This window comes from Xiphophorus maculatus, chromosome 9 (genome assembly GCF_002775205.1).
Source record: "Xiphophorus maculatus strain JP 163 A chromosome 9, X_maculatus-5.0-male, whole genome shotgun sequence".
In the NCBI taxonomy this organism is placed as follows: Eukaryota; Metazoa; Chordata; class Actinopteri; order Cyprinodontiformes; family Poeciliidae; genus Xiphophorus; species Xiphophorus maculatus.
In genome coordinates this window covers 27,593,389-27,603,896 of record NC_036451.1, presented here as the reverse complement: position 1 = coordinate 27,603,896, position 10,508 = coordinate 27,593,389, and the positions used below count along the sequence as shown (strand labels likewise).

At 42.1% G+C, this 10,508-nt stretch overlaps 1 protein-coding gene across 3 annotated transcripts in view; it reads right to left on the bottom strand.

Annotated features, from left to right (window-relative positions):
• Positions 1-187: 187 nt before the first annotated feature.
• The window catches only part of LOC102217435 (pre-B-cell leukemia transcription factor 1), a 79,335-nt gene continuing 69,014 nt past the window's right edge, over positions 188-10,508 (bottom strand). For 2 of the 3 annotated variants that reach the window (XM_023339443.1, XM_023339445.1), the window contains exons 8-9: positions 9,180-9,269; positions 188-860 (exon numbers count right to left, since the gene is read on the bottom strand). In XM_023339443.1, the coding sequence (XP_023195211.1) occupies positions 768-860; positions 9,180-9,269 (183 nt within the window). In that variant the 3' untranslated portion in view covers positions 188-767. The remainder of the gene's footprint in view (positions 861-9,179; positions 9,270-10,508) is intronic. The other variant, XM_023339446.1, reaches the window with a different exon arrangement.

Below are 10,508 nucleotides of genomic sequence, written 5' to 3'. Positions count from 1 at the left end.
TAAAGGTATGATAAAAAATGGTCATTTTGTTTTGAAGGGTCATGTAGCTTCACGTGTCTTAATGTCATAAAGGCTGCTCACCCCCAATCTGCTGAAACATGGGAGGCTGAATAGATTGTAAATTCATGACGCACTACTCGGATTTTTATTTGTACAAAGTCTCTAGAAGTTTTATGTATAACATATATTCACATTTTTTTCAATCTCTTTCTTATGCATATTTTTTTGTTGTCAATCTCATAAAATCCAATCAAAAGCCGGTGAGGTTTGTGGTTGTAAGCAGAGAACATGTGGAAAAGCTCAGAGAAATGAATCTCTGCAGGATGTTAATAAACGAGATCAAAACTGAACCCAAATTCACCTCCAGGGCTGAACTTTGGCACAACGGATCCATAAAAACAATCAGGCTGCGGGAACGATAATGCTAAACGGGAGAAGTTGAATCGCTTGCTGTGTTGGAGCTGAAACCAGAGGTAGCGTGAGTGTGTTTCATGTGGCCAGACGGCGGGCTGGGAGCGGACAGTAGGAGTTCATGATAGAAAGTGAACTACAAAGAGGCAACTTGGACAACGAGTGGAAAATATAAAAACTGTGAAGCCCAGACATGAGTTCTCTCTGCAGCCTGGCGAAGCTGCTGAGGAGATCCAGACAGAAAGAGGAAAAAAAAAACTACAAAAATGGTGGAAGCATTGTCCCCAGACCCCGACTGCCTCGAGTCACATCCAGTCCTGCAGGATGGGTGGGGGTGGGGGGAGGAGAGCGGCGGATCAGTTGGAGGTGTCGGAGTGAACACTTCCTGGTCCTTCTGTGGGGGAGGTCACTGAGGACGGGGTGGGAGCGTCGGGCCAGCCTCCGTTAGCCTGACACACAAACACACACAGAGGACAGAGTCAATGGAAATATTTACAGGTATAAATTATTCTGCAACTTTAATAACAACAAATGGGGTCAAAATTATGCATACTGTCCCATCAATATGTCATTCAGCATCCCTTTCCACCTGATTTTAAAAGGCTGATATTATATATTTTTTAGCACAATTAGATAATCATGTTACTTTGAGTCGTTATAAAAATGCTTTGAATTTCTATTAGGTGAAATATGACTTAAAAGAAATTTGACTTTGTAATTTAAAACTTTGAAATTGGGCCTCTGTCTCTTTAAGAAACTCTTGCTCTTTCTGAAGATCCGCCTTCAGGAAGTCATAACATCACTCCTGTTAATTCTTTAACAACAGTGTTTATCAGCGTTTCACAGAGAAGTAGCTCCTATGAAGAGCTTGGAAAGTGCAGTTCTGTGGAGTAGCTGCACCTTGAAGGCGGGGCTATGTCCAGCCAGGTGTTTATTACAGCTGAATGGTTGCCATGGAAATTAAAGGATTTCTCAAACTTCCCTGAAAGAATCAAGGCAACGGTCCAGTTATGTTTCTGATGAGTGAAAAACATCATGACATGATGTGAAGCTCAAAAAATGTCCATTTTACATAACGCTGCCCCTTTAAGAACTATCAACAAACTTCTGTTATAATTCTGACTGGATATCTGAGAGCTGTAGCTGGCAGTAAAGGTGGATGTTGGTTCTCTGTCAGGAGCCAGAAGGTTTGACATCAACACAGACTGAGAAGGAGCAGAAATGTGGTGCCAGTGCTGCTGCTGCTGCTGCACAGACTGGATGGAAGGATGAAGATGTAGGACTGATTTTTCAACTTTATCTCAAATCAGCAGCTGGACTTTTGAAACTTGGGCACAAGTGGGCGTTCCAACCGGATGATTATACACATCTAACAGATAGCAGAGAATTCTAACTGAAGCTAACATTGGTCCAGAAAAAAATAGTTTCAACTAGAAAATTCCTGAAGATGTCTTGCTTCTGATCGTTGCTATGGAAACGGTCAGATCAGTTCCACATGACTCAAACTATTAACCCTTTGCAACTGCGTCACTTAATCATTTGAGGCGAATGATTAATCATGATGGACGTCGGATGTTTATATTTCAGGAGGCTGGGGATTAAAACAGGGATTTTAATAGTTAAATTAAAATTTTATTTTGTAATTTTCAGTAAGCTTCATATTAAATGCCCACACTAATTCAATGTGTAACAGTGCTTTGGATAAACCAGTCACATAAAGCCAAAAAGAGCAGTAATCTCATTTAAAAATTGTCAAGGCTTTTATTTTGAAATTTTCACTAAGCTTCATTTTAAATGGCGACACTAATCCATGTGTAACAATGATTGGGTAAAATCAGTTATAAAAATCCCAAATCACAAGTAGTTCTAAAGGCCAGCTCAGTCCTTCTCAGTAACTGACAGTTCCACCATGTTGTAGTTCTTACATTCAGTCATTGTAGTTCTAAAGAGCAGCTCAACTGTCATGTGAGTGAGACAGAGAGGTGGAGAAAGAATTCTAATAATTTGAAGTAGTTAGTTTTTCTGAAAGACCTGAGAGGAATATTCAGAATTTTATTTTGAAATGTTCAGTAAGTTTCATTTTAAATGTCCAAACTAATCCCATGAGTAACAATGTTTGGGTAAAATCAGTTATAAAATGCCCCAAACACAAGTAGTTCTAACGGCCAGCTCATTCCTCCCCAGTAGAACCTGATAGTTCCACCATGTTTTAGTTCTAACCTGTATGTTCTGCCATACTTAGAACTACAGTGATGCGTTTTTGTAGTCCTAATCAGCTGCTGTGTGTTCTGTTGTTATGGTAATTGAGCATCTCTGCCAACTGTGAGTGAGATACACTCACAGCTGGCAGAATTCTGTTTGAGCCATTATAAAAAAAACATGGGGAGAGTCACAAGTATGTTGACTAACATGGACTTGAACCATTCAATATGATAAAATTAGTGAATTAGTGAATAAAAAAGTGAATAATTCTAGATGAGTAAAACTGAAACTTGAAGTTTTTTGGCAGATCACTGATCTTTAAAAATCCTCACCTGTCGATTCAGAATTTGGCTAATGCTGGTTTGTTTTGTCTGAATAAACAATAAATATGGCAGCAAAACCACCAGGTTATGGATGTACATGAGATCAGCTTAACATATATCAGCCACAATTAAGCAAACCAGGGTCATTTTATGGCTGCACCCCTAGATATTAATAGCTTTTTTAAGAAGACACACAACCTTACTTTAACTGCATCCATAAAAACACCAACAATAGCAGGACTGTCAGCACCAGAACCAAACTCAGTTCCAAATCGAACAGAAGTTTGGACAGAAACAGATCAAATCAGAAAATCTGCTCCACTAATATTTCAAGACTATTACACAGTAAGGAAAACGCCAGGCACCTTTTAATTAAAAATAGGTAAACTAAAAGTTTCCTTCAGAAACTGAGGCCTGAGAACCATGTAGTGAAGCTGACTGTTTTATTAATCATTCCCTCTACGAGTTCATGCAATCAGTTCCTCATTCAACTTTTCCCAATGACGTGGGAAAAACATTTTTATTCCTTAAAGAACTTAAATAGTTAGATTTTTGTTTCTCCCCATATTGACATTAAGTAAGTCTGAGGCAGCGGTGTAGTAAAAGTAAGAAACACTGGGGCGTGCCGTGGTGGCGTAGGGGATAGCGCAACCCATATTTGGAGGCCTCGACTCTCAGACCCGGCGATGTTTGCTGTATGTCTTTCCCTTTCCTTCTCCCCTTCTTGTTTAAGGGACACAGAGCCCACAAAAGACCCCCTGGAGGGGTACAAAAATAGTAAGAAATACTGCCACCTTCAGGTTGGAGTTAGCATTGCTTAAACCCAATGTTTTTGACTATTTTTTGCAGAAAATTTGAAATAAACTCACAGTTATGAATTAGTGTGAAAAAACGTCAGGATCTATTGATATTGTATGAAATTGTGAAAACCTGGAGGGACAGAATAATAAGGAGCAAACTAAAAAATTTCTGAAGAAATTTTAACGGGGTCTGCCAAAGTGTGCCTGTCGGTTGGAACACTTCATGGGCGTTCTGATGCTACAAATTAGCATCAATGCTAAAGTAAGCTACAATGTACTCAATAGCATGTGGAGATTGACAAACATGTTGAGTAACATGGACTTATGCCATTCAGTATGTTGAAATTAGTGTACAAGTTAAAATGAGTCAAACTGCTAACATTAGCCAAAATGCCGTCAGTAGCATATGGAGCATCACTCCATTCAGTGTACTAAGCATGGCTAATAAATAAGAAAAATAGCTAAAAGCTTCTTTTAGGGAAAAGGCTAATAGCTAATGGGGGCAATGAAATGCAAAGGTTTGTGCTAAGGTTAATTCACTGTCTTGTGCAGCAGGGCAGTGCAATAACCTGAGAGAAAAAAGATAGTAAAGGCTAATATTAGTTAGCACTACCCTGAGAGGAATATTTAGGCTTTTCTTTTGAAATTCTTTTACAAAACTTAATGTGGTGTCACTGTTGCTCCCCGTGATTAAGCTCATAATTACAACCCTCTGTGCTGAATAGCTCTCTGATAGCAGACGGTGTCCATAAACAAGTTTACTAAATATTGTACAATAACTGAAAACAGAGATGTAACTTCTATCATGAATATAGATTAGCCAAAAGCCCTCCAAATTACAATGAAATACTTCTACTTCTGGTGGGCGACGGAAGTAACACCCTTAATCGTTGATAGAATGTTCAATTCCAATGGTATCAATGACATCAGCGGTTCTGACGTCACTCTATGATACCACAAAGGAGTCTCTCTCTTGAATGTAGCTGCAGACAGCGTTTTCTCAGACCTGTTCCACAGTTCTATCGCGACAGATCACTCTTCAGAGCACGTTCGAAATTAATTGAAACAAGCAAGATATCGATTCCAGATATTACACGCCTTTCAGAGAAGCAAGAATTTACCACAATATAGACATGAAGCAACAACAGATTGTTTGTGAAGATGAAGCTTTTCCAGCTGAGCTTTCATGGCTCGACATGATGGACCTCAACATCCAAGTCGACTACGACGCAGTCATTTCTTTTGAAGAAGACAGCGACAGCCCCATTAAGCCAGAAGATGAATCAGCAGAGATCCAGGGGGAATCAGGTCCTTCTGGCAACTTTGAGAGTCCAACATCATTGGAAGTCAAGCAGGAAACAACTCCCTCTGCTGGCTTCGAGATCACCCCCTCAGTGGAAGTTGTGGAAGAAACAAGCCAACACGTCACTGATCTCACAAAGCAGGTAGACAATCTTAAAAAAGAATTGCAGAGTAAGATTTTTGATCTCCATGAGGAAAGAGACCGAAGGATTGCATATCAGGCTGAAGTCAAATCACATCAGGAGGAGATTCAAAAACTGCAAAACATGTTAGTAAAAGAACATCACCTGCGAGTCAAACGTAAACATGAAAGAAACGTGCCAGAGATTAAAGATGTGTCAAATGTTTCTTGCTCTTCCAAAGTTACAGCCGACAAGAGCATTCTTCAACAGCTGGAGTACTTCAAGAGGGAGGCTGAAAAATATGCCTCCCGTAACAAAGGTCTGATAGAAGTCATGGTAGAAGAATACAGAGTGAGACTTAAATATGAGGAGCAGCTCAAAAGTCACACTGAGCAAGCTTCCAAATTCAAAGCACAGGAGGAAACGGTGAAATCTCTGCAGGGTCAGGTTGCAGACCTGAAGGTGAAGTTAAAACTTGCTCTGGAAAACAACCGTCCTAGAGTCTCCACCCAACCAGAGGTCCCCCTGCAAATAGAAGGCTCCCTACGACCAGAGGAGTCCAAGGAAAGACAGACCTCCAATCAATCAGTGAGGTACGAGGAAAGACAGACCTCCAATCAATCAGTGAGGTACGAGGAAAGACAGACCTCCAATCTATCAGGGAGGTACGAGGAAAGACAGACCTCCAATCTATCAGGGAGGTCTAACGAAATACAGACCTCCAATCAACCAGGGGTCTCCATACATAGCGTGGCTCGGCCTTTGCACCGACCCACACCCAGGTTGCAATCAGAGGAGTCCACGCAATGCCAAACCTCTACACAAACATGGAGGTCCGAGGAAAGACATACGTCCATGCGACCAACCTCCACTGGTTGCATGAAGGGGCTTCATGTTGGCGTTGGCGTGAAGGCCAAGCTATGCCCGGCTCGGCCTTTACGCCGACCCACACCCAGGTGGCACTAACCTAGGTCACTATCCAAACCTAGGTTTTGCTAACACTCGGCATTAATTGCTTGATTAATTGATCTCTCTAAATTGTCCTAAGGTGTGAATGTGTGTGTGCAAGGATAAGTGTGTTAGATGATGGATGGATGAATATTTGTTAAAAGTGTCTGACAGTAGAATATGAAACAGAGAATCTGCGAAAATGCATCTAGCTCTGCTACTATCCAGAAACAACCAATCAGAACCAAAAGGCAAACCTTTGGTTCTGATTGGTTTCTAATGCGTTGAATGTGTCTCAGCACATTCAACACATTAGACTACTAGTGTACTGCAGCTACACAATTGGCAGAAAAACACCCTAATATTATATCGTCATTGTTTATAATGATTTAGAAAACAAAATGCTGTACAGGTTTGTCAAAACTATTTCAACCCATATTAGAACTTTGCATTGATTTCCTTCATTTTAGTAGCTGCGATTTTGCCTAATCCACACATTTTCCCTAACCCCAAACAATATTAGTCTATTCCTAACCCTAACCCTATCTAAAATGTAATTAGCATCTTACCTCTAAATGTTACCCCTGACCCAAAGCAATGAGTCCATCATATTAGGACCAAAGCCTGGTCCTAATATGATGGAACTAATGTAGTGTTTCTCAATTCCGGTCCTCAGGCCCCCCTGCCCTTCATGTTTTAGGTGTTCCCCTTCTGCCACACACCTGGATTGAGTCTGTGGGTGATTAACATGCTACTGCAGTACTTGATGACTGCAGAAGAGGTCATGCTGTTCTGGAACAGCTGTTCTGAAACAGAGACACACCTAAAACATGCAGAGCAGGGGGTTTAAGGACTGGAATTGAGAAGCACTGACCTAATGTGACACTGGACATATAATGGTGCGTTCACACCAAATGCGTTTTGAGCGTCAGGCGCAGCTGGTTTGCATTCAAAGTCTATGTGGAGGCGCGTCGAGGGCCGTTGCGTCGCGCTTCAAGCCTCTAGCGCGGCGCGATTTGAACCGTTTGGAGCGTTTGACAAATCTAGCGCATCCAACGCTTCACATAGACTTTGAATATAAACCAGACTCGCCTGATGCTCAAAACGTGTTTGATGTTAATGCATCAGTAGAATGTTCAGTTCTACTGGTAACAATGACATCAGCAGTGATGACATCACTCTTTGATGCAGCAAATGAATCTCTCTCTTGAGTGTAGCACACACGCTGTTTTTCAGACCTGTTCCTGTTTCAGAGTTATAAGTTATAAGTTATGAATCTTCTTCAATAGTATTGTTAAAATGATTTGAAGGCACAGAATCAGCCCAGTACAGGTTCACATTCTCAGGTTAGAGAGACTCACCTGGTATAAAGTTAATTTTTGGTACTGGAATCACACCGGAGATAAATTAGTTTAATCAAAGTATGTCATGAATATGTGTGCATGTACTCCATCTTAAGTCCAGAGCATACTAGATTTTTGTTGCTTTTGCCACCATTTGATGATATGCATATAAGATATAACATAAACAGCACCATTCAGAGATGCGAGTTTATAGCAATTGTTCCACCATGTCTGTAGTTCTGACGTTCTGCCATCACTGTAGTTCTAAAGAGCAGTTCAGAGAGGCAGACTAAATTCTATGTCTATTTTGAGTCTAACTGACACTGTTTTGTGTCAGTTAGACTTTTGTTTTGAGTTAAATTTGGCTCGTTTTTTGTTAATTATGTCGCCACAGTTACTCGAAAGGCCAACAAAAGTAATAGCTCCCCTGACGGGATTGAGCCCCACGTTTAGATATATATGTTGTGAGGGGGCACGCAGCGATACGAGCCGCATTAACGATAGTAGGAAGGGGCAGTTATTTTGAGGTGTAGAACAATAGGGGCCTGCCATGCAATGCATAGGAATTACATCCCTATGCATTGCTATGGGCAGGCCCCAATTATCTAAGGGATAGACTCTGGGTTAATATAGGAACAAAAATATAACAAATCTCGTTTCAGAAAGCCAAAGAAAAACTTGCCTTTCATATTAGAATAAAAAAAGGGTAAAATGAAGTGTTGTAAAGAAGAAGCATGTGAGCAGCAGACCCCCCTCCTCTAACTTTCAAGCCGTGGCAACATAAATCACAGACCAACAGCCTGGCTGACAGATATCCTGCTCCTCCATTATGCATCGCGGGGCTTCTCTACAGGCCGCAGCGCTGCAGAACACGGCGTAGTGTGGCAGTGAGGATGTGGAAGATGTGGTAGAGCAAGCAGGCGTCCAAGGAGAACTGCATGTTAGAGGTCAAAGGACTGGGAGGGAGCGGGCCCTGAATACGTTAGCGGCCTCTCAGGGTTAGCGCAGCCGGCTGCGGCGGCCGCTCCCAGCAGCCGGGGAGCCTATTTGAATAAGCAGCCCTTGTTTTTCTATGCGGGAGACATTTCGTCTGATTATCATATGGCCAGTGAGGCAGGACGGCGACAGCGGAGGAGGCGAGGCGAGGCGCGGCGGTGACCGTCCTCGTCCTCTCGGCTCGCTGTCAGGGCCATTAAAGAGACAGGAACATGATCTGAGCAATGCGCTTGGATTGCTGTCCCAGGCCCACACTCTGCTCTCCTTGTGTCTGTCTTATCGATTTTCCCCTTTACGACACGGCTTGTCGCTGTGAATTTTCCTACTCTTTGCTGCCGCCAGCTAACACCCACCCTCCCCACTTCCACACCCCAAACTCTGCTGCAAAATAAGACAAACAAGACGAGAACACACCCCTGTGGCGAACGAGGAGGCCGCTGCAACAGAGAGAGCTTTTATTTTTACCGGAAGCTTCCGGCTAACAGCGGGTCAGATGGAGGGAGGGAGGTGTCACCTGGATGGGGGTGGAGGGCAGCAGGTGTCTGAATGGGTCTGATGGGACGTGACAGGCTCTGCATGTGTGTGTGTGTGTGTGTGTGTGTGGCCGGTGCGATATGCAGCCAATCAAATGGGTTACCGTGGAGCTGAGACAAGTCCCACTAAGTGGCATTGTGAGCCCCGTGGCGTCAGAATAATTGGCGTGGAGAGAGAAGAGGGGAAGAGAATGCTTACGTTGATGCCCTGCGGACTGTACATCTGGTTGGCTGTGAGTCCTTCACTGTATCCGCCTGTCTGACTGATAACATGGCGAAGGGTATCCACCTGAAACATCCCCAAACAGCAGACAAAGCAAGGTCAGCGTCAGCACGAAAAATCACCAGAGATCAGAGCGAGGGACAGCAACTCTACAGGGTTCTATCCAACACAGACCAAACACAGCTCAACAAAGACAAGTACTCACTTTCTGCTAGCAAAAAATGGATATATTTACATACACGATGAAATATTTACATGATGAAAACATATAATTCTTTGTCTGATAGGTTTGAGGAATCAGTGAATTGGGAATAGTCCTTTATGGGATAGACCAACATAAAGTAGTGCATTATTGTGATGTGGAGGAAAAAGGATTCCTGGTTTTACAAATGAAACTTCTGCAAGTGTTGAGTGCATTTCAATGCAGCCCCTTTACTCTGATACACCTAAATAAAACCCGCAAGGAACTGACAGGCAACACAAAGGAGTTGGCATAGGGGGCTATGGAGGTACTTCCAAAATCTGTTTTTTTTATGACAGACTGGCAAGAAGAAAGTCACATCCATAAGAAAGTCTGAGAATCCGTCACTAGCTGCCTTTCTATTTACCATGAAACTGCGCAAATTAGAAATACAAAAATAAATTAGCTTTTCGAAAAAACTCACCTTGTTCCGTAAAACGTTTTTGAGCTACAATGAGGTGGGTTTTTTTCCGACCATATTGTTAGTGTAGTTCACATAGTTCACAAAACTGCAATACAATACTTTTTTCGCATCACATGATCAACAACCAGAGGTCTCTACTGGAGGAAAGACAAAGAAGACAACAGGAAGTGGTAGGACGATGGAGCTGAATGTTTTTTTTTATGATTTCTTATGAATAAACTTATTCACGTGTGATTTCGATTGTGTTTCTTATTTAATGGAAACACAGCAATTGCAAAATTGTGTTTTTTCAACATTAGCAAAATAATAAAGTTTTGCTCACATTTGTCATGGAAATGCAGCGACTGTCACTGTTGCTCTGCTATGAGAGAGGATTGACTGACAGACCCCCCAACCAGGTCACATATGAGCTTAAAAACCGTCACGCCACTGTTTCCAACTTTGTTTCTGTTTAGCGAAATTCAGTCACAAAAAACATATCGATCAGAATTGGAATTGGAAGGCCAGGCTTTTTAAAGATTAGTGATCAGCCAGAAAACTGCAATTGGTGCATCCCCACTAAGTTGTCACAGGTCATATAAGCACGATGTCACAAATATACCATTATCGCAATACCAGCAGGCGTAATATTGCAGAGGAC